The sequence below is a fragment of the Oncorhynchus keta genome, chromosome 6 (genome assembly GCF_023373465.1).
Source record: "Oncorhynchus keta strain PuntledgeMale-10-30-2019 chromosome 6, Oket_V2, whole genome shotgun sequence".
Lineage (NCBI taxonomy): Eukaryota > Metazoa > Chordata > Actinopteri > Salmoniformes > Salmonidae > Oncorhynchus > Oncorhynchus keta.
This window is the reverse complement of record NC_068426.1, coordinates 11,875,651-11,900,134: the sequence shown is the minus strand read 5'-3', so window position 1 is coordinate 11,900,134 and position 24,484 is coordinate 11,875,651. Positions and strand designations below refer to the sequence as shown.

The window sequence follows — 24,484 nt, the reverse complement described above, 5'->3', positions numbered from 1 at the left end:
CAGCCATTGGCAGCAGCGAACTGGAAGGAGAGGCGGCCAAAGAATTGGTTTTGGGGTTGACTAGAGATATACCTGCTGGAGCGTGTGCTACAGGTGGGTGCTGCTATGGTGACCAGCGAGCTGAGATAAGCGGGGACTATACCTAGCAGGGTCTTGTAGCTGACCTGGAGCCAGTGGGTTTGGCAATGGACATGAAGCGAGGGTCAGCCAACAAGAGCATAGAGGTCGCAGTGGTGGGTAGTATATAGGGCTTTGGTGACAAAACGGATGGCACTGATAGACTGCATCCAATTTATTGAGTAGGGTATTGGAGACTATTTTGTAAATGACATCACCGAAGTCGAGGATCGGGAGGATAGTCAGTTTTCCAAGGGTGTTTGGCAACATGAGTGAAGGATGCTTTGTTGCGAAATAGGAAGCCAATTCCAGATTTAACTTTGGATTGGAGATGTTTGATGTGAGTCTAGAAGGCGAGTTTACAGTCTAACCAGACACCTAGGTATTTGTAGTTGTCCACATATTAAGTCAGAACCGTCCAGAGTAGTGATGCTGGACAGGCGGGCAGGTGCAGGCAGCGATCAGTTGAAGAGCATGCATTTGGTTTTACTTGTATTTAAGAGCAGTTGGAGGCCACAGAAGGAGAGTTGTATGGCATTGACTCTTGTCTGGAGGGTTGTTAACAGTGTCCAAAGGGCCAGAAGTATACAGAATGGTGTCGTCTGCATAGAGGTGGATCAGAGAATCACCAGCATCAAGAGCGACAGCATTGATGTATACAGAAGAGTCAGAGAAGTCTAACAAAATACACTCCTATACAATAAAATCAGTATTTCCCTTAGAAACTCAGTAGACATGGGTTTTGTTCTATTTTCATAGTTTTTCTACCAAGATTGATCTCTCCATCTTTCTTCAACTTCTCTTTCCCAGGCCTCCTGTTATGCTGGGGCCAATGGGAGAGTTGACCTGGTTAACAAACTACCTTATTGGTCAAAACTTAAACCAACCTATTCACATGTACATTAAAGAAATATTTATTCAAAAGAAATGCATTACATTTCAGAAGCAATTCAATCACCTTTTAAATCTAAAACCAATTATAAATACAATTAATACTTGGTTTTAACAAGGGTATTACATCAATAAAACACAGGAATTCATAATTTAAATATTTATTTTTCAAGACCAAACCAAAATGAATAACGATTGAAGCAAAGACTATCCAATATGTACATTTGACAGCTTCCTGTAAAGCTAAGTCAACACGGTTTCCATTATAAAGTTCAGATACAGAAATATAAACAAAACAAAAGAAATTGTAGTTTTGCCATCTGAATGTCATTTGAGGAAATATAAAAATATGCAATGATCAAATACCTTATTGCTTTTAAAAACTTGAAACACTCTGGCAAAATGTATTATTACCATTTAATGCATTTGATGATACATGACCACAATTAAATAGAGAATATCACTGCAATTCTTAAGTTTAAATAGAGAATATCACTGCAAGTCTTAAGTTTTAGGCACTGTTGGATGTTAAGTTGGCATACTTCCTCTAAAAGGGGCAGTGTCATCACCACACCAAAGATGGCACCCTTTTGTATGCATTTGAGCTTGGCTGATAAAATTCCCAATAAAGTCTTTATTTGGGATTTGTTCAAAGATACACGACTCCCCAGTAGAGAGAGTACTCAAGGACTCATACCAATGTTTCAAACATTACACGTCCACAATACCGACATTGCCATTTTACTTGAGCACTCAAGTATTTTTTTGGTAGAGGGAGAGTATATTGTCTTTAAGACAGAAAAGTACCCCGTCTCCCTTGAGATCTAGTCTGAAACAGGGAAATAACTAGCAAGTATATTTAGAAAAAGCTCCACCCCCTTCAAAGTGTGTGCAGTGCATATTTCCTTCAGAAGCAGATCTCCGAAGGTTCCAATAGGATTGCCCCTTACAGAGCTAAGATCCCATAAGATAGATATGATTTGTATCTTTTGGAATGAGAGGGTGTGATACATTTTTGCGCAGCAAAGTCCTCCACCCATTTCCTATACAATCTTTCCCCAATGCCCAAACAAGTGACCCGTTTCCAAATGGTCACAAACAGAAGTTTTGTTTCTATGGACATTCACTGGTATGAGTCTTTCCTCAACCATGGCTTGCCCTCAGCAGAGAGGTACTGAACTCCTGTGGTTTGACTAGATATGCAGTTCTCCAAACAGCAGGTTTCTAAATGCTACAAGTGACATGAAGATGGTAAGCTAGACATCAGAAACAAGTGCAGTACACTGAACATCTAAAATATAGCTACTTAAACATTTTTAGTAGCAGTAAAAAATTAATTCAAAATTGAAATATCTTTAAGTAGCTATGTCTTATACTCAGCAGAAGATTGATGTTGCAACCTTAGAGTTTTTAGTTGTTGTCTCAGACTGAAAATATTACAAAACTAAAATACTATTGACTACCATAACAGTAACAGGCTCTGCTTTGGGCACTAGCTTGAGCCTACTTTTAAAGGGATTAAATAAAATAGAATAACAAAACATATTTCAACAAATATACATTTAAAAAATATCCTTTTGGTTATAAGATCAGTGAGTGTGCACAGCAGGAGTCCTCCCTCTTTCCCTGCATCCATTGGTCCTGGGGGAGCTGATCAGAGGAGAGGCATGGTGGATGATGGGAAAAGGAATGGGGGATGATGGGAAAAGGCATAGAGGCTGATGATGCACTCTGGAGGCGTGGTCCTCATCAAGCGTCTAAACCTGCCCTCCACATGCCACTAACTGACAGACAATCTGATGGGAAAGTCCACAGGAAGAACACAGTTGAAGGCCAACTGCTCCAAGTTATAACATGTCATCTCCACAGCTTCCAACCACTCCTAGTCTATGGCACTATTCTACAATGGCCGTCCCCTAAACAGCCCCCCGTCCCCTAAACAGCCCCCCGTCCCCTAAACAGCCCCCCGTCCCCTAACTCACCTCTGGAACTTGTCGACGATGCGGTTGACCATCTTGTCTGTGACTCCGGGGCAGATGTCCTCAGCCAGGTGGATGCTTTTCTCCAAGTCCTCCATCACTCCCTTCATCTCTCCATCCCTGCGCTGCAGCTTCAGCTAGGAGGGGTGGAAACAGACAACAATAGAGGATTTACTCATCGTTACAACTTATAAAAGAGTGTGGATGTAGAGTTCACCCTTCCCTACCTCAGTGAATACTGGGGCAATCAGCGTGGTCAAGCTGGTAGATTTCTTCAGGAGGTCTTGGTCCTGTCATCAAATAGTGAGCAGAGGTAAACATTATAGACACAACATTCTCCTCATACTCCTCCCACAGAGGCAAACTCACCGTTCCATTGGAAACCTTCTTAGGGTCTTTCTTCTTGCGAACTGTAGTAAAGGACCAGCCTGGCTGGGAGGAGTTGTTCTCCTTGTTACTGGACTCCCTGGAAACATACCGACAGAGACACACACACAGACAAGACAGCAGGAAGGATCATCTACAGGTTGAATTTTGTTCTAGTTCAGACAGGGTCTTCGATCACATTTCTACCAACTGTCAGTTAGTGATACATTGTTTAGAGCCTTCTCTACTCACGAGTCAGAGTCATCAGAGCTGGAGTCTCCATCACTGTGTCCCTCGGCCTTCCAGCGTTTCAACCGGTCTATCAGCTCAGTGAGGTAGGACGTCCTCTTGGCATTCTTCAGTATGAACTTGTGCTTCAGAAGCTCCTTAGCTGTTGGCCTCTATACAGAGGGACAATCAGCCCACAATTAAAGGCAGGCTTACCAAGAACAACCACTCAATAACACAAAATGGGGTGGGAGCTGGGGCATTTTACTTACAAATGAAGGGTCTTTGTTGAGGCAGGAGTCTATAAAGTCTTTGAAGGTCTTGGAGAAATCTCCGCTGAGTGTGGGTGGGGTGTTCTTTGGTATGAGGAAGAGGACCCGCATAGGGTGCATGTCTGAGTTGGGAGGCTCACCCTTGGCCAGCTCAATGGCAGTGATGCCCAGAGACCAGATATCAGCCTGGAAGAGGGAGTGTGTGTTAGGTAGTCATTATGTGGGAGTAAGATTGCAGTATTTGGGCAACATCATTATGTTGTAGAAAAGTAAAGAGTTCAACTTAAGTGTCTTCCACTAAAAACAAGCCCATTCTTCTCTCGTCCCCTGGATAAGCAGTTCCAGCCCCTCACGATGACCCCAGTCTATTTCCCCTAATAGTATAACCAGCTTAGTGCATTATCAGTCCTTTATGAGCTTACAGCTGCGTTATGTCTCCAAGTCAATGTCTGTATGAATCACTTATATCTGTAGGACACTATTTTAGGAAGAAACTAAAGAGAGAACAGAAAGCTGGTAACCTTGTGGTCGTAGGCAGACTGTTGGATGACCTCTGGTGCCATCCAGAAGGGCGTTCCCACAAATGTCTCCCGCTTGATCTGGGTGTCTGTCAGCTGGCCCGCCACGCCAAAGTCTGCCAGTTTCACCTCGCCACACTCTGACAGAAGAACGTTGGCCGCTACCAAAGCAAACAGTCATGATGTCAACAGAAATGACTGACATTAATACACAACACACAAAAGGTGAGAGAACCTGATATATTAAAGCTGAGATTCAGGATTAGGTGAAACTGCACCACTGGTCACCACAGGTGCATCTTATGGGTTTTTAAACTGGGCAGTTCGATTCTGAATCGTGGTTAAAAAAAAAAACTATTTGGACATTCTGCTGTTGTATTGTGCAATGATGTCTGATGGAAGGGTGGGGCATGCTCATTGTTTTAAACCTTTTTGGGATAGGGGGCAGCATTTTCACTTCTGGATGAATAGCGTGCCCAGAGTGAACTGCCTCCTACTCTGTCCCAGATGCTAATATATGCATATTATTATTAGTATTGAATAGAAAACACTCTGAAGTTTCTAAAACTGTTTGAATGATGTCTGAGTATAACAGATCTCATATGGCAGGCGAAAACCTGAGAAAAAAATCCAACCAGGAAGTGGGAAATCTGAGGTTTGGAGTTTTTCAACTCAGCCCCCATTGAAGATACAGGGTGATATTAGTTATGTTTCACTTCAAGTCTTCCACTGGTTTTCAACAGTATTTAGAACCTTTGAGGATTCTACTCTAAAGGAGGGGTTCATAAGAGCTCTTTGAGTGAGTGGTCTGGCAGAGAGCCACAGTCTGGCGCGCTCACGTGAAAGGTAGCTACGTTCCACTTCATTTGTACAGACAAAGGAATTGTCCGGTTGGAACATTAAATTAAGTTATGTTAAAAACATCCTAAAGATGTATTCCATACTTGGTTTGGCATGTTTCTACAGGCTGTAAAGGAACTTCTCGTTCGGCCCGACCTGAACGTGCTTTTGGATTTGTATACCAAACGCCCTAACAAAAGATGATATTTGGACATTTGTGGTGGTTTCGCTGTAAATCCTTTTTGAAATTAGACACTTTGGCTGGATTAACGAGAATTTTATCTTTAAAATGGTGTAAAATGCTTGTATGCTTGAGGAATTTTAATTATGAGATTTTTGTTTTGAATTTGGCGCCCTGCACTTTCACTGGCTGTTGCGGGGGGGTTCCACAAGCGACAGTCCTAGACAGGTTAAGTAATGTCTGATGTTTAAAATATGGAAAACGGACATGGCAGCTTTAACCCTGTACTACTGCAGCTCGCCTCTGTCCGAGATATCCTACATGCTGGACGTGACGACACGCACCTTTGATATCTCTGTGGATCTTCCTCTCGGAGTGGAGGTAGTCCAGGCCCTTCAAGATCTCCTTCAGCATGGTGGCAATCTGGAACTCATCAAAGGGCCCTGCTCGCAGCTACACACATAACACAGTGAACACACCCAGTAGACAAATCCACCAACAGACATTGTTCATGTTGACATATTGTATCTCTTACCAGGTCCAGAGCTGAGCCACCACCAAGGTACTCCATAATGATCCATAGTTTACTGCCCTGTACAGAGAGAGAGAGAGAGAGAGAGACTCATTAGACATTCTAATATCAACCTCTTCTAGGGGATACACATGGCTGTAAACATGTAAGACATTCTGCATGGAACAACGTGGCTTAGGATGGTGTAGAGGTCTAGGCAGTAGCCTCTGGTACACAATGTACCGCTGCAGCGTGGGTTTGAATCCAGCCCACGCCACCTCCACCTCTCTATTCAATAAACATAAAATTATTTAAAGGGACAAACCACCCACAGAAATAAAAATCATGAAACTTGTCAATTTGGTGAAATAAAAATGACCATGATATTTTTTTTATTTAACCTTTATTTAACTAGGCATTAAGAAAACAAATTCTTATTTTCAATTGACGGCCTAGGAACAGTGGGTTAAGTGCCGACAGATTTTTACCTTGTCAGCTCGGGGTATCGATCTTGCAACCTTTCGGTTACTAGTCCAACGCTCTAACCACTAGGCTACCTGCCGCTAAGTGATCAGTCTGAAAATCAGGAAATTGTATAGGAACGTGTCATAACCATATGATTCTCATCACTGGGCATAGTGTTGTATTCAATATCACATTTCATAACGTTTAAAACAATTCTTCACTTCAGATCGCCCTATTAGCCAATAACTTAGATGGTATGGGCACTGTCAAGAACACATCCACCCGTTTACGACCTGACAAAATATATTTTGTTGAGATGTGCCCAATTATTCAACTCAGTTTCTCCTTCCAAGTACCATGTCTCAATGAGCCCTGTGTCTATGGGAAACGTGGGAAAAGGGATGTAGTTGCCATAGCAACATACTCTGCACTGGCTCTGGGCCAATGACTGTATATACACATGAAGCTCTGGGCAGACAAACTGAAAGTTGAAGTTTGAGATGACTCCTAAATTACTAGTGCAGTTTGTCTAGCTAGTTACTTCACATGCTGATGTTAACCATGGTATTGTGTGTAGCTACGTTACCTAGCCAGTCAGCCCAGAGAAAGCATTGCGGATTTCGTAGTCGACTTGAGCTGCAACAGATTTTAATGTTGCTACCAACTTTGCTATAATAAAATAGTTCCCCAAACTAGAAGTCTTCCGACTAGCTTGGAAAGATACTGCACGGTACTATCGAAGAGCCCTCACTGCACGGTACTATCGAAGAGCCCTCACTGCACGGTACTATCGAAGAGCCCTCACTGCACGGTACTATCGAAGAGCCCTCACTGCACGGTACTATCGAAGAGCCCTCACTGCTGCTCGATCATCCTATTTTTCAAACTTAATTGAGGAAAATAAGAACAATCCGAAATGTATTTTTGATACTGTCACAAAGCTAACTAAAAAGCAGCATTCCCCAAGAGAGGATGGCTTTCACTTCAGCAGTGATAAATGAATGTACTACTTTGACGAAAAGATCATCAGAAAGCAAATTACGGACTCCTCTTTAAATCTGCGTATTCCTTCAAAGCTCAGTTGTCCTGAGTCTGCACAACTCTGCCAGGACCTAGGATCAAGAGAGACACTCAAGTGTTTTAGTACTATATCTCTTGACACAATGATGAAAATAATCATGGCCTCTAAACCTTCAAGCTGCATACTGGACCCTATTCCGACTAAACTACTGAAAGAGCTGCTTCCTGTGCTTGGCCCTCCTATGTTGAACACAAACGGCTCCCTATACACTAAAAGTGGCAGTAATAAAGCCGCTCTTGAAGCCAAACCTTGACCCAGAAAATATAAAAACTATTGGCCTATATTGAATCCCCCATTACTCTCAAAAATGTTAGAAAAGGCTGTTGCGCAGCAACTGACTGCCTTTCTGAAGACAATGTATACGAAACGCTTCAGTCTGGTTTTAGACCCCATCATAGCACTGAGGTTGCACTTGTGAAGGTGGTAAATTACCTTTTAACGGCGTCAGACCGAGGCTCTGCATCTGTCCTCGTGCTCCTAGACCTTAGTGATGCCATCGATCACCACATTCTTTTGGAGAGATTGGAAACCCAAATTGGTCTACAAAGATAAGATATGGCCTGGTTTAGATCTTATCTGTCGGAAAGATATATCAGTTTGTCTCTGAATGGTTTGTCCTCTGACAAATCAACTGTAAATTTCGGTGTTCCTCGAGGTTCCCGTTTTAGGACCACTTTTGTTTTCATTATATATTTTACCTCTTGGGGATGTAATTCGAAAACATAATGTTAACTTTCACTGCTATGCGGATGACACACAGCTGTATATTTCGATGAAACATGGTGAAGCTCCAAAATTTCCCTCCCTGGAAGCCTGTGTTTCAGATATAAGGAAGAGGAAGGCGGCAAATGTTCTACTTTTAAACTAAGACAAAACAGATGCTTGTTTTAGTTCCCAAGAAACAAGCATATCTGCTGAATCTGACAATGAATCTTGATGGTTGTACAGTCGTCTCAAATAAAACTGAAGGACCTCGGCGTTACTCTGGACCCTGATCGCTCTTGACGAACAAATCAAGACTGTTTCAAGGACCACTTTTTTCCATCTACGTAACATAGCAAAAATCAGAAATGTCAAAAAATGCTGCAGAAAAATGCAGCCATGCTTTCTTTTGTCACTTCTAGGTCAGACTAATGCAATGCTCTACTTTCCAGCTACCAGGATAAACCACTAAATAATCTTCAGTTAGTACTAAACACAGTTGCTAGAATCTTGACTAGAACCCCAAAATTGGATCATATTACTCCAGTGCTAGCCTCTACACTGGCTTCCTGTCAAGGCAAGGGCTGATTTCAAGGTTTTACTGCTAACCTACAAAGCATTACATGGGCTTGCTCCTACCCATCTTTCCGATTTGGTCCTGCGGTACATACCTACACGTACGCTACGGTCACAAGACGCAGGCCCCTTACTGTCCCTAGAATTTCTAAGCAAACAGCTGGAGGCAGGGCTTTCTCCTATATAGCTACATTTTTATGGAATGGTCTGCCTATCCATGTGAGAGATGCAGACTGTCTCGACCCTTAACTTTTTATGGCTGCAGGGGCAGTATTGAGTAGCTTGGATGAAAAGGTGCCCATTGTAAAACGGCCAGCTCCTCAGCGTCAGTTGCTAATATATGCATATTATTATCAGTATTGGATAGAAAACACTAAAGTTCCCAAAACTGTCAAAATATTGTCTGCGAGTATAACAGAACTGATATTGCAGGCGAAACCCAGAGGAAAATCAAAACAGGAAGTGGCTTCTATTTTGAAAACTCCATGTTCCATAGCCTCCCTTTGCTGGATTTAAAGGGATATGAACCAGATTCCTTTTCCTATCGCTTCCTCAAGGTCAGTCTTCAGACAGTTTCAGGCTTTTATTTTGAAAAATGAGCCAGAAAGAACATTGTCAAGTGGTCACATGAGTTTTGCTCACACAACAGAGTTTGGATAGGTATGGCTTTTCCCTCTCCTACCGTGAAAGACATTTGCGGTTGATATATTATCAATTATATATTTTAAAAACAACCTGAGGATTGATTAAAAAAAATAGTTGGACATGTTTCTGTGGACATTATGTAAACTATTTGGAATTTGTCTGCATTGTCGTGACCGCTCTTTCATGTGGATTTCTGAACATAACATGCCAAACAAACTGAGGTATTTTGGATATAAAAATAATCTTTATGGAACAAAAGGAACATTTGTTGTGTAACTGGGAGTCTCGTGAGTGAAAACATCCGAAGATCAAAGGTAAACGATTAATTTGATTGCTTTTCCGATTTTCGTGACCGAGCTACTTGATGCTAAGTGTACTTAATGGTTTGTTGAGCGATCGATAAACCTACACAAAAGCTTGGATTGCTTTCGCTGTAAAGCATAATTTCAAAATCTGACACGACAGGTGGATTAACAAAAGGCTAAGCTGTGTTCTCCTATATTGCACTTGTGATTTCATGAATATAAATATTTGTCATATTTATTGAATGTAGCGCTATGCTATTTAGCGGTTGTTGATGACACTTATCCCGTTAGTGGGATAGCAGCCATAACAATTTAAGTCTTTATTGAAGACTCATCTCTTCAGTAGGTCCTATGATTGAGTGTAGTCTGGCCCAGGGGTGTAAAGGTGAATGGAAAGAAACTGGAGCAACGAACCACCCTTGCTGTCTCTGCCTGGCCGGTTCCCCTCTCTCCACTGAGATTCTCTGCCTCTAACCCTATTCCAAGGGCTGAGTCACTGGCTTATTGGTGCTCTTCCATGCCATCCCTAGGAGGGGTGCGTCGCTTGTGGGTTGAGTCACTGACGTGAACTTCCTGTCCGGGTTGGCGCCCCCCTCTTGGGTTGTGCCGTGGGGGAGGAGATCTTCATGGGCTATACTCAGCCATGTCTCAGGATAGTAAGTTGGTGGTTGAAGATATCCCTCAAGGGGCTGTACTTTGGCAAAGTGGGTGGAGTTATATACTGCCTGTTTGGCCCTGTCCAGTGGTACCGTCGGACAGGGCCACAGTGTCTCCCGACCCCTCCGGTCTCAGCCTCCAGTATTTATGCTGCAGTAGTTTGTGTCGAGGGACTAGGGTCAGTCGGTTATATCTGGAGTATTTCTCCTGTCTTATCCGGTGTCCAGTGTGAATTTAAGTATGCTCGCTCTGTCTCGCTCTCTTGGAGGACATGAACCCTAAGACCACACCTCAGGACTACCTGGCCTGATGACTAATTGCTGTCCCCAGTCCACCTGGTCATGCTGCTGCTCCAGTTTCAAACTGTTCTGCCTGTGGCTTTGAAACCCTGACCTGTTCACCACACCTCCTGTTTTCAACTCTCTAGAGACAGCAGGAGCGGTAGAGTGTCTCTGAATGATCGGCTATGAAAAGCCAACAGACATTTACTCTTGAGATGCTGACCGGTTGCACCCTCGACAACCACTATGATGATTATTATTATTTGACCCTGCTCGTCATCTATGAACATTTGAACATCTTGGCCATGTTCTGTTATAATCTCCACCCAGCACAGCCATAAGAGGACTGGCCACCCCTCAGTCTGGTTCCTCTAGGTTTCTTCCTAGGTTTTGGCCTTTCTATGGAGTTTTTCCTAGCCATCGTGCTTCTACACCTTTATTGCTTGCTGTTTGGGGTTTTAGGCTGGGTTTTTTACAGCACTTGTATATCAGCTGATGTAAGAAGGGATTCATAAATAAATTGGATTGATTCAGTGTTATTTAACACCATTAATTGTAGGAATTGAACACTCTGCATTCTCTAAACCAGCTTCACCTCGAACGCTTCAGTCTTGCAGGAGTTCACACAAGCACTTGTTGGCTGCTTCTCCTTCACTTGGCTTTTCCTTCACTCATCCAAAACCATCTCAATTGGGTTGAGGTCGGGTGATTGTGGAGGCCAAGTCATCTGATGCAGCACACAATCACTCTCTTTGGTCAAATAGCCCTTCCACAGCCTGAAAGTGTGTTTTGGGTCTTTGTCCTGTTGGGGAAAAAAATGATAGCCCTGCTAAGCGCAAACCAGATGTGATGGCGTATCGCTGCAGAATGCTGTGGTACCCATGCTGGTTAAGTGTGCCTTCAATTCTAAATAAATCACTGACAGGGTCACCAACAAAGCACCCCCACACCACCTTCATGCTGCAGTAGGAACCACACATGCAGAGATCATCCGTTCACCTACTCCACGTCTCACAAAGACAGCAGTTGGAGGACAGATTTCCACCAGTCCATTGCTCATGTTTCTTGGCCCAAGCAAGTCTTCTTATTGGTGTCCTTTAGTAGTGGTTTCTTTGCAGAAATTCGACCATGCAGTCTCCTCTGAACAGTTGATGTTGAGATGTGTCTGTTACTTGAACTCAAGCATTTATTTGGGCTACAATTTCTGAGGCTGGTAACTGAATGAACGTATCCTCTGCAGCAGAGGTAACCCTGGGTCTGGCGGTCCTCTGGTAACCCTGGGTCTGGCGGTCCTCTGGTAACCCTGGGTCTGGCGGTCCTCTGGTAACCCTGGGTCTGGCGGTCCTCTGGTAACCCTGGGTCTGGCGGTCCTCTGGTAACCCTGGGTCTGGCGGTCCTCTGGTAACCCTGGGTCTGGCGGTCCTCTGGTAACCCTGGGTCTGGCGGTCCTCTGGTAACCCTGGGTCTGGCGGTCCTCTGGTAACCCTGGGTCTGGCGGTCCTCTGGTAACCCTGGGTCTGGCGGTCCTCTGGTAACCCTGGGTCTGGCGGTCCTCTGGTAACCCTGGGTCTGGCGGTCCTCTGGTAACCCTGGGTCTGGCGGTCCTCTGGTAACCCTGGGTCTGGCGGTCCTCTGGTAACCCTGGGTCTGGCGGTCCTCTGGTAACCCTGGGTCTGGCGGTCCTCTGGTAACCCTGGGTCTGGCGGTCCTCTGGTAACCCTGGGTCTGGCGGTCCTCTGGTAACCCTGGGTCTGGCGGTCCTCTGGTAACCCTGGGTCTGGCGGTCCTCTGGTAACCCTGGGTCTGGCGGTCCTCTGGTAACCCTGGGTCTGGCGGTCCTCTGGTAACCCTGGGTCTGGTGGTCCTCTGGTAACCCTGGTGGTCCTCTGGTAACCCTGGTGGTCCTCTGGTAACCCTGGTGGTCCTCATGAGAGCCAGTTTCATCATAAAACTTGGTTTTTGCAACTGCACCTGAAGAAATGTTCAAAGTTCTTGAAATTTTCCAGTTTGACTGACCATGTCTTGATGTACTTTAATTTCTCTTTACTTATTTGAGCTGTTCTTGCCATAATATGGACTTGGTCTTTTACCAAATAGGGCTATCTTCTGTAAACCACCACTACCTTGTCACAACAACTGATTGGCTCAAAGGCATTAAGGAAAGAAATTCAACAAATTAACTTAAGGCACAACTGTTAATTAAAATGCATTCCAGGTGACTACCTGGAATACTTTGAAGAATCGCAAATATATTTTGATTTGTTTAACACTTTTGTGGTTACTACATGATTCCATGCGATATTTCATAGTTTTGATAGTCTTCACTAATATTCTACAATTTAGAAATAGTTTAAAAAAAAAGAAAAACCCTGGAATGAGTAGGTGTTCATACTTTTGACTGGTACTGTACATTCTAAGTGATTTCAATTCTGATTGTTTTATACTGTTCAATTCAAACCCCCCAAAAAAATATTTTCTGCATTTCCTGCACTAATTTGAGAATTTCCACACAGGGTTGAATGATGTGGGTAAGGCCTAACCAAACACTGCAATCACGATTTGACTAGAGATTTAGAGCAACACACTTTGGTGAACTGTTGGAATCATGGAAATAGAATGATAAGTCGAATTCTATAGTTAGAGAATATAATAGTGGGAACTTTGAATACATTGTTTGACATGACAATGAATGAAAATTCCAGGGAAGAGTGTTGACAAGTGTTTTCTAGTGGACCCTATAATCTTTGACTACATTGAATGTTCTCTTAGCTACTTCATGTAGCTAACATATTCATTCTTTGCGTATTCTTCAGATTTAGAAGATAGTGTTGCACAAACTGATTTGCTGATTTAAGTCTACACCATCACTGGTATTATAGGCTGTATAGATAATTACTTTTGCTCTGACTCAGTACCTTTATTAGGTAGATAGCCAGCTAACTAGCGATTAGCATTAGAAGCTAACAAGATTTAGGCCCAACTTGCTATGAAGATAAAAAATAGCAGATGTAAAAAACAAACAAAGTGTAAGTGGATTTATATTATATTTATATTAAGCAAAAACAGGATAGTTTTCACCAACATTGTTGCATGTGCAGCATTGAGCATGCAGACTGAACGCAAGCATTTCATGGCCGAGGAACAACAAGAGCAGGTCTGTCTTGCCGAGATTAAGCTTGTGGTTGGCCTACATCCAAGCGGAGATATATGCCAGGCACGCAGCGATGCCTGTCAGTTAGGGGGGTGGGGTGGGAGTGGTTGACTCATCGGCACAACAATGATAGGAGAGACCATGTGAGGATATGATGGAACCGAGTAACTTGGTGTATAGAGAGAAGATGGCCAAGAACTGAGCCCTGGGGGAACACCAGTAGTGAGAGTACATGGTGCAGACACAGATCCTCTCCACATGGAAGCAGCCTGCCAGGTAGGATGCAATCCAAGAGTATGTAGTGCCTGAGACAACCAGCCCTGAGAGGGTGGAGCTGAGGATCTGTTGGTTCACGGTGTCAAAGGAAGCGACTCCATCTAGGAGGATGAGAACAGAGGAGAGAGAGTCAGCTTTGGTGCGGAGAGCCTCTGTGACACAGAGAAGAGCCGTCTGTGTTGAATGACCCGTCTTGAAGCCTGACTGGTTAAGGTCAAGAAGCTCATTCTGAGAGAGGTAACGATTCAATCAGGAAAGAAAATGAGATACAGGTCTATAGTTTTTGACGTCAGATGAGTCGAGTTGGTTTCCGGAAGGGAGCGAGGGGATGCAACCAGTGGTCAGGGATGAGTTAATGAGGAATGGGAAAAGGTCTCCTGAGATGGTCTGGAGAAGGCAGGAGGGGATCGAGCGGGCAGGTTGTCGGGCTGCAGACCTCACTAGACGCAATAATTCATCTGGAGAGCGCGGGGAGAAAGAGGTCAAGGTGTAGAGTAGTTCTGTGTGAGAGTGGGACCAGTGCAGATCTTGGTGGTAATAGAAAATATTCAAACTGGGTGAATGAGGAGCGGATGTCATCAACTTTTTAAAAGTGGTTGACAAAGTCACCCGCAGAGGGAGGGAGAAGGTGGGACAGAATTTCCTAGGATTAGATGCAGAAGCGTGACATTTAGATGCTGATACAGAGGAAGAAAAGGTAGAAAGGTGTGAAAGGATGATAGGCTTACAATTTTTTTTGTTTCCCTCCGTTTTTACTCAGCTGCCTGCAGTCCTGTTCTTTAAGCTTGCAATGAGTCATTCTGCCACAGTCCCGAGCTGGCTGGGAGGAAAGGGGACAGTGCGAGTGATAGGATGTGGAAAAGGAGGAGAGTAGGGTTGAAGAGGCAGAATGAGGAGACAGGAAGGAAATTAGGAGTTAGCAGAAGGGAGAGATGATAGGACATAAGAGGAGAAAGTAGATTGCGACGGCGGATGACCATCTGGGTAGGGTTGAGTGGTTAGAGTCGGAGGAAAAGGAGACTGAAAAGGAAACAAAGTAGGGATCAAATATCTGGAGGGGGGGTTGCAGTGAGATTAGTAGGCGAACAACCTCTAGCGTATTGCCTGCCTTGTGATTTGGAGGTGATTGGGAAAGGGGGAGGTCAAAAATAAATTAGTCGAAGGCAGACGTCGGGAGGTTGAAGTCGCTAAGTACAAAGAGCGGGGAACCGTTGTCAAGAAATTAGCTCATCAAGGTGTCAAGCTTACCTGGTGGGTGAGACGACAATGTTAAGCTTGAGTGGACAAGTTACAGTGGCAGTATGGAATTCAAATGAGGAGATGGACAGGTGAGAGGGAGAAATGAGTAGCCATGTACCACCACCGCAACAACCAGATGCTCTCGGACTGTGAGATAAAACAGTCAGATGAAGAGAGAGCAGCAGTGTTCTCTGGGGTGATCCATGTCTCCCATCAGGGCCAAAAAAGTCAATGGACCGAAGGGCAGTATAGCCCGAGATGAACTCTGCGTTCTTTAGCGCAGATCGGCAGTTCCAAACGCTGCCAGAGACCCTTTATTCCACATGGGTTGTGTGCGGAGTACACTAAATTAGAAGGTTTACAGTCAAGGGGTGGGGAGCGTCTGTAAAGCCTACAGGGAGAGGAAGGAGTGAACTGGTATAGAAAACACACAGGTGTCAAAGCTGCAAAAGAGCAAAATGAGATCAGAAAATAACTAGCTAAGATAGTCAAGTGAGAGAGTGGTGTAGCGCCTTCCTCGCGTTCCTTCCTCAAAACTACTCGGCAGAACCATCTTAGCTTTGCAGATGAGACCACCACTGACACGACTGGCGCTTACAGCTACCGCTGAGAAACCAGGGTAGACTGAAGTAGAGGAGAAGAAACCACTCCCCCTCCAATACAGCCACTGATTACCAAAATAAGTCACAAATTGCCCTGCCCCTTGATCTTGATTCATTTGTCAACAATCTGCTATTCATGAGCAGTCAACAGTTCACACACAGAATAGGCTACTGGGAAGACAGGCAGCACTTAAAGTAAATGGCCCTAGCTAGAAAAAAAACCCAGTACTGAACAACAGATACGCATCACTCCTGGAGATATCATGAGTCCTCTAGCTATAGAATGAAACACACCGGGGTGAGTCACATCTCTCCCCCCTAGAAATACAGGTATTGTAACATTTCAAGGCCCTGGTGTATTTAACCAGGGGTGAGTCACATCTCCCTCTTCTAGAAATACAGGTGTGGCGGTCTGTGTTGTTTAAGATTAGGGAGGAAGATTTACTTTTTGATGAGCATGGCCTTCTACTACAGTATGTTGGATGACTGTCACTCATTTTCCATACAAGTTTAGGGTACTACATGAGTATCGAATTTCCCGACATCACCGTAATGCCCTCAAAAAAATATCAAAAAGTGGCTGTTATGCCCTGGGGCTGAATATAATAATTATAATTCTCTTCTCCCCGCTGCCAATCGCTGTGCTCCGAAGCACCACTCACATGGCTCTCTTAGATATCTCACTTCTTATTAGCCAATGCCAGTCACGTGATTGAGTACTTCTCACAGGCGAAGCCGAAGCCGTCGACAAGCGAAGCCAAAGCCGTCGACAGGCGAAGCCGAAGCCGTCGACAAGCGAAGCCAAAGCCGTCGACAAGCGAAGCCAAAGCCGTCGACAAGCGAAGCCAAAGCCGTCGACAAGCGAAGCCAAAGCCGTCGACAAGCGAAGCCAAAGCCGTCGACAAGCGAAGCCAAAGCCGTCGACAAGCGAAGCCAAAGCCGTCGACAAGCGAAGCCAAAGCCGTCGACAAGCGAAGCCAAAGCCGTCGACAAGCGAAGCCAAAGCCGTCGACAAGCCAAAGCCGTCGACAAGCGAAGCCAAAGCCGTCGACAAGCGAAGCCAAAGCCGTCGACAAGCGAAGCCAAAGCCGTCGACAAGCGAAGCCAAAGCCGTCGACAAGCGAAGCCAAAGCCAAAGCGAAGCCAAAGCCGTCGACAAGCGAAGCCAAAGCCGTCGACAAGCGAAGCCAAAGCGAAGCCAAAGCCGTCGACAAGCGAAGCCAAAGCCGTCGACAAGCGAAGCCAAAGCCGTCGACAAGCGAAGCCAAAGCCGTCGACAAGCGAAGCCAAAGCCGTCGACAAGCGAAGCCAAAGCCGTCGACAAGCGAAGCCAAAGCCGTCGACAAGCGAAGCCAAAGCCGTCGACAAGCGAAGCCAAAGCAGGCGACAAGCGAAGCCAAAGCAGGCGACAAGCGAAGCCAAAGCAGGCGACAAGCGAAGCCAAAGCAGGCGACAAGCGAAGCCAAAGCAGGCGACAAGCGAAGCCAAAGCAGGCGACAAGCGAAGCCAAAGCAGGCGACAAGCGAAGCCAAAGCAGGCGACAAGCGAAGCTAGACAATAGGGATGCAAAGGCACGTGTCCTTCTAGATTTCCGATACGCATATTGAAGATGTTAGAAAAACTGTCCCATGACTCAACTAACAAGATGAGTAAAGAACAGCAAAAAGCACTAGCCTGTGTCAATCTACTATCCCGCACAGTACAAAAAAAAAGAAAAAGGTTCTACTGATCAGCTTGGGACAGTTGTGGGATGTGATAGATCCCTATTTAATACAACCACTGTACATAACAAAATAATATACATATATATTTTTTTTTAAAGGCTGATGCAGTTCAATCTTGGTTTCATCAGACCAGAGACTCTTGTTTCTCTGGGTCTGAGAGTCTTTAGGTGCCTTTTGACAAACTCCAAGCAGGCTATAATGTGCCTTCCGTCTGGCCACTACCATAAAGGCCTAATTGGTGGAGTGCTGCAGAAATGGGAGAACCTTCCAGAAGGACAACCAGAGGAACTCCAGAGGAACTCTGGAGATCTGTCAGAGTGACCATCGGGTTCTTGGTCACCTCCCTGACCAAGGCCCTTCTCCCCAGATTGCTCAGTTTGGCCAGGCAGCCAGTTCTAGAAAGAGCCTTAGTGGTTTCAAACTTCTTCCTTTTAAGAATGATGGAGGCCACTGTGTTCTTGGGGACCTGCAATGCTGCAGACATTTTTTGGTACCCTTCCTCAGATCTGTGCCTTGACACAATCCTGTCTCTGAGCTCTACGGACAATTCCTTCGACCTCATGGCTTGGTTATTCCTCTGACATGCACGGTCAACGTTGGGACCTTATATAAACAGGCGCATGCCTCTCCAATCAATTGAAATTACCACAGGCGGACTCCAATCAAGCTGTAGAAACATCTCAAGGATGATCAATGGAAAAAGGATGCACCGGAAATCAATTTCAAGTCAAGTTTTTTTATTTGCTTCTACACCTGCATTGCTTGCTGTTTGGGGTTTTATGCTGGGTTTCTGTACAGCACTTTGAGATATCAGCTGATGTACAAAGGGCTATATAAATAGATTTATACATTTGCAAACATTTCTAAAAACCTGTTTTTGCTTTGTCATTATGGGGAATTGTGTGTAGATAGATAAAGGGAAACATTATTTCATCCATTCTAGAATAAGAGTAATGTAACAAATGTGGAAAAAGTTAAGGAATCTGAATACTTTCCGAATGCACTGTATGTAATTAAAAGTCTCCTTAAAGTCTGGCTCCATTTTCTGGTGCCTCCCTCACGGTAGCATCGGTCTGGACCCGACAGGCTGTAGCCAACACAGGCTATCACCTACACTTCAACATGTAGGCTAATTATTCATGCACATTTACATATGCTTTTCTTAACAGAATAACAACTGTTTGTCAAATCAAATTAATTGGCTATTTTTGTTAACTTCACTAGGGTAGGGGGCAGAATTCGAAGTTCTGGATGAAAAGCATGCCCAAATTAAACTGCCTGCTACTCAGGCCCAGAAGATTGGATATGCATATAATTAGTAGATTTGGATAGAAAACACTAAAGTTTACAAAACTTAAAATAATGTCTGAGTATAACAGAACTGATATGGCAGGCGAAAACCCGAGGAAAATCCAACTAGAAAGTACTATTATTTTGAGAGGCTGTTTTTCCATTGAAAGCCTGTCCACCATACAAAGACTTAGGACCCAGTTCACGAGCTCTATAGCTTCTTCTACATGTGGCCAGTCTTTAGGCAACGTTTCAGGCTTTTACTCTGAAAATGAGGGAGATACAGCACTTGCAATCAGGGGCCAGTGGAAATTTCCAGACATCAGCCATGCGCCTGATCGGGAACGTGCCTTCCTTTTTTCTATTGACGAAGCTTTTGTCCGGTTGAAATATTATTATTTATGACAAAAACAACCGGAGAATTGATTTTAAACATCGTTTGGCATATTTCTACTAACTTTTATTGTACTTAAAAAAATAAAAACTTGGTGCACGCGCCTTGAGCATTCGGATTACTGGACAAAACGTGCAAACAAAAGGGAGGTTTTTGGTCATAAAGAGGGACATTATCGAACAAAACAAACATTTGTCTAACATGGAGACCTGGGAGTGCCACCAGATGAAGATCAAAGCTAAGTGATTAATTTTAATGCTATTTCTGACTTGTGAGCCCTATATTTTTGGATATAAATATGAACTTTATCGAACAAAACATACATGTATTGTGTAACATGAAGTCCTATGAGTGCCATCTGATGAAGATCAAAGGTTAGTGATTAATTTCATCGCTCTTTCTGACTTGTGAACACTCTCCTTGGCTGGAAAATGGCTGTGACTAGGTGCTGACCTAACATAATCGCACGGTGTGCTTTCGCAGAAAAGCCTTTTTGAAATCGGACACTGTGGTTGGATTTACAAGAAGTTTATCTATAAAATGGTGTACAGTACTTGTATGTTTGAGGAATTTTAATTATGGGATCTGTTGTTTTGAATTTGGCGCCCTGCAATTTCACTGGCTGTTGTCGAGGTGGGACGCTAGCATCCCACTTGTACCAGAGAGGTTAATGGCCTAGATGCCCTAGCAGATGGGCACCTCCAGAAGGCCAAATCCCCTTGTCCCTAAAAAAAAAAAAAAAACTAAATGCCAGGCCTGCCTATACACACACACGAGGGTGCTACAACCTAGCCTACAAATGACTGTTTATAAAAATAGGCCCGAGACACAAATTGGAGTAATCAAGGTGACAGACATTGACACATTCAATACCACCTTGCACACTCTTGCCTGCATTTAGCAGATCTAGGATGTAATCATCAGTCCAAACAAGTTCATTTTGGACAAATTCAGGTAAATCCAATCCAATTTCATTCCATTCAAGAAATGTTTTACAACAGATTTGGTGGAATACACCCAAAGTTCACTTTCATAGCAGTTATACAAACATTGTCACATCTACCTGATCTTCTCTCACATTTTTCCTTTGCACAACAGCTGTCTGTGACCAGGCGAACAAACATCTAAGCGCCAAACCTTCATACCATAACCGCTACACAGCCTACATCGTCACCGTCATAGTCAAAATAGCTACTAGAACTAACAAGTTAGTAAAGGAAGGGCTCCTTTGGCGAGGTGTTCAAGGGCATCGACAACCGCATAAGCTCCAATCCATGTGTACAATCACGCCGTAGTGTACAACAAGCAGTTACATAGGCGGGCCCTGGTGGTAATACATTTATAAATCCGAAAGCTTCCATGGACTTAAGGATTTGGAAAAGTTGGTGTTGGATAACATCAGCCAGCTAGCTAACAAATATCATTCCTCTGAGTCAGGTTGTATAGGCTAAATTAGCTGCATTAGCTAGCACAGTGTGAAAATGAAACTCCTGCTGCTCCTCAATTTAAGTAATTTGTTAACGGTTCGACTATTGTCCCGCTCTCTCCGAGTGTACTACTCACCACATGTTATGAACCATGAGCCTCCTAGGTTTTATATTGAAGTCTATGTACTCAGAGGAGGATGTAAAATAGCTGTCGTCTAGATACACCATTGCGCTACCCTACAGACTGCTGTTGAGGATACGGTAGACCATTGTACAACAGTGTTTTAAAACAGTTATTTGGTGACAATATATTTAGAATAGTTTTATATAAAAAAATATTATTATGAAAGCCTCCACTGAGTTATTGTAACATTTCAAGGCCCTGGTGTATTTAACCAGGGGTAAGTCACATCTGCCTCTTCTAGAAATACACGTATGGTAAAATAGTAAAAGAGGGTTCTTCTGATAAGTGACACTGTATTTCTAAGGTACAGACTGTTCCATTACCATTTTGAAGGAACAGGCATTAACATCTCCTGTTGAATTGTAGCTGATTTACACTCCCAGCTGTGAGTGTAATATTGCCCGATATCTCCAAGTATGAGGTAACATTCCACCAAGCAACAGCAAGCTGTATGCTAGAGTGTGGGGCCTACGCTTTGTTAGATGCTTGTGTTCAGGCATTTGTCAATCAATTCCTAGTAAGCAGTGTGTGTTACCTTGAGGTAGGAGCCGTAGTACTTGGTGACGTAGGGGCTGTCACACTGGCTGAGCACGGTGATCTCCTGCTGGATGTCCTCCATCTCATCCTCAGCTTCTTCCAGGTCTATGGTCTTGATGGCCACCACTTTCTGGGTGCGGTTGTCGATGCCCTTGAACACCTCGCCAAAGGAGCCCTTCCCAATACGCTCCAGCTTGGTGAACAGCTCCTCAGGGTCCGTCCGGCTGTTCTGAAGGTCGAGAGACAAAGACATACAAGTTATGTAGCTAGTTTATACTGTTGGATCAGGTAAAAAAAAAATACATTATTGATAGGCCATTGCATAAAACTGATGATCAACTATTTAATAAAAACAAACACTCAATTAGGAAAATCCATATAAATCTGCACTGTTGCTGCAATGTAGCCCATCCCTAAATATCCACAAGCATGTTTGCAAAAGGAAGCTGGAGGATCCAAATACATGACACACTTTCTTCTCTGTTAAGCTTATTATAAAAACTTACCTCGCTCCAAATGTGGGACAATTCAAATTCAGCACAGTTGAGAGTGCTGCCACTGGGAAGCAGACATGTTTTGATATCATCATGACCCCTCTGCCTCACCTGACACAGGAAGAATGAGGTTCCAGTTCCAGAAGGGATAGAGAGTGGTGTATAGAGTGGAAGAAATCAGAGGCATCAGCCCTGATCTCGCCCTGCCCTAACTATTAATAGCACTGCATGGCACAGAGGCAGGGCTAGAGGACTTCCTTGACTTTCAACACCTTTGGATGTGTGGTGCTCCAGCACTACCTAGAATGGCACCAGTGTCTGGGTGAGTAGAGCCCGGCTCATGGCGTCACAGAGGGCCAGAGCAGCGATAGGAGGCTGTATCCTGCCTGCCCCCTTGTCTCACGCATGGAACTTTTTTATATTCAAAACTAAAAGCTGAAGAGAATAGGCCCCTATGCACATTGTGGAGAGAATATGCAGCATACTAAACATTTAGCCTAACATACACATGTGTTCAAACAGTCCTAATGGGTCGTTTCAATATTCCTGCACTGTTGACAACTAGCCTAGCTCCACCTCAGGAGTTACCCACAGGAAGCCAGAGTGATGACAAGAGGGTAAGGAATACTTCATCTCAGGCCACACCCTCTACAAGCTTACAGAACACTTCAACATGACCAATGCTACTGGTCATAGTTGGCAGTATCATACCAGTTTCACAAGACATTAAGGCTTGCGGCCTGATTTAGCGTCAGACTTTGGACTCCAGGTAGGCCTAATGACCAGGCTACATAAGAAAACAACAGGAAATCACAAGGGAGAGGGGAGATGCTGATCTCCCTGGAGAGAGACAGTTGGATATGAATTAATTTGCTGGTGTGGGGGCTGTGCTTTGGCAAAGTTGGCAGGGTTATATCCTGCCTGGTTGGCCCTGTCCGGGATTATCGTCACAGGGCCAACAGTGTGCCCTGACCCCTGTCTCAGCCTCCAGTATATATACTGCAATAGTCTATGTGCAGGGGGTCTAGGGTCTGTCCTATCTGGTGAATTTCTCCTGTCTTATCTGGGCTCCTGTGTGAATTTTAATATGCTCCCTCTAATTCTCCAATCTCTCTCCCCTCCCAGAGAACCTGAGCCCTAGGGCCATGCCTCAGGACTACCTGGCCTTCCCTGTCCCACCTGGTCGTGTTGCTGCTCCAGTTTCAACTGTTTAGCCATTGGCTATGGAACCCTGACATGCTACCTTGTCATGCTGCTGCTCCAGTTTCAACTGTAGTCTTATAGCTCCACACACACACGTTCTCATGGAGCAATCTTCCCTCTGATGTTCACATCAATGACAGACGGGCCCCAATAATATCGCGTTAACGTTATTGCACTGAAAGGTTCTCACCCATGTCAGATTACAGGCTGTAAATGGAAAGCAGCAGTTGTAGCTAGTGGCTTAGGCCGATTTCAAGTCATAAATCGAGGGAACGGTGACCTTATGGCCGCCTAAACAATGACATGTATAGCTAAATTTGCAAAGGCAAGGGATACACAAAATATAATTTCAGGCGACCAGATGTGAACACCTGTGCCTTTATGAAACGTCACCTACCAATTAGCCAACTAACCTTTCCTTGATTGCTAAAATGACCAACGCCACCCTCAAAATATATAGCTAAAGACCTCTGGTGCTTCTTCTCCAGACAACTAACGTTAGCTAGATAGTAAACAAGGCAAGCAGATAGCTTAGCTCGCGTGGACTAACGTTAGGTCGTTTAGCTCACCTGTTACACAATGTCAGACATTTGTCATTCCTTCCACTGAACTGTCGTTGAATACCTGCGGTCATGAGTGCTAATAAAAAGGTAGCAAGCCGACGTTGATTTGTTAGTATCATAAAGCCCCTCAAAAACGATCTAGCAATCCAACCACTGAGACAGCTAGTTACAAAATGTAACGTTAGTTCTAAAGTTACACACCATCTAACTAGCAACGCCTTGAAAGTTAGCTAACGTTTGCTAACTAGCTTCACAGCTAGCAAGCTAGCTGAATGGTTTCGTTGTAGAAAAAGTTGGAGGCCTCCACTTACCTGCATCCCAGGCACTTGCACCGCACCCGGTGACTGGGCCATCTTCCGCATCCAAAGGAACAGAAAGCCAACCAATTAAATAATAGTTTTAGCTAGCTAGACTAGCTAGTTAAACGTAGTTTTCTTTTTGTTATTCGCTAGTTAGACGTAGCAACCTTTTTTCCTTTGAAAAAACAACGTAACCTCAGATAGGAGCGAGTTACCAGTATCTTGACTTAGCTAGCGAGCTAGCTGCTATTAAGTCGTCGTAGCTAGCTACTTCAAAACAACAGGCGACTATTTCGTTCCATGATAATAATCGATCTATATGTTAAAAATATATAATTAATAGTTGTAAAGCAATGTCTTAGATGTTACGACAGGCTATTCATCTGTGTATTTAGCGAGTACAAACGCACTCCCAAAGGCAGAGCAGTCGACGACTTGTCAGAGTCAGACCTGCGTTGATGTGGCTGGCTGAAGTTATCAGCAGTT

General features: G+C 44.2%; 1 protein-coding gene across 1 annotated transcript; it reads right to left on the bottom strand.

Annotated features, from left to right (window-relative positions):
- Nucleotides 1–1,153: 1,153 nt before the first annotated feature.
- On the bottom strand, nucleotides 1,154–24,484 carry LOC118384957 (serine/threonine-protein kinase 26-like). The gene is made up of 11 exons (XM_035771679.2): nucleotides 24,011–24,484; nucleotides 21,438–21,668; nucleotides 5,928–5,984; nucleotides 5,737–5,845; nucleotides 4,375–4,532; nucleotides 3,854–4,039; nucleotides 3,606–3,754; nucleotides 3,357–3,453; nucleotides 3,215–3,277; nucleotides 2,991–3,124; nucleotides 1,154–2,804 (listed from the first exon to the last, which is right to left on the bottom strand). Exons 1-11 carry the CDS (start codon nucleotides 24,059–24,061, stop codon nucleotides 2,789–2,791), a joined length of 1,251 nt encoding a protein of 416 aa, XP_035627572.1. The 5' UTR covers nucleotides 24,062–24,484; the 3' UTR covers nucleotides 1,154–2,788.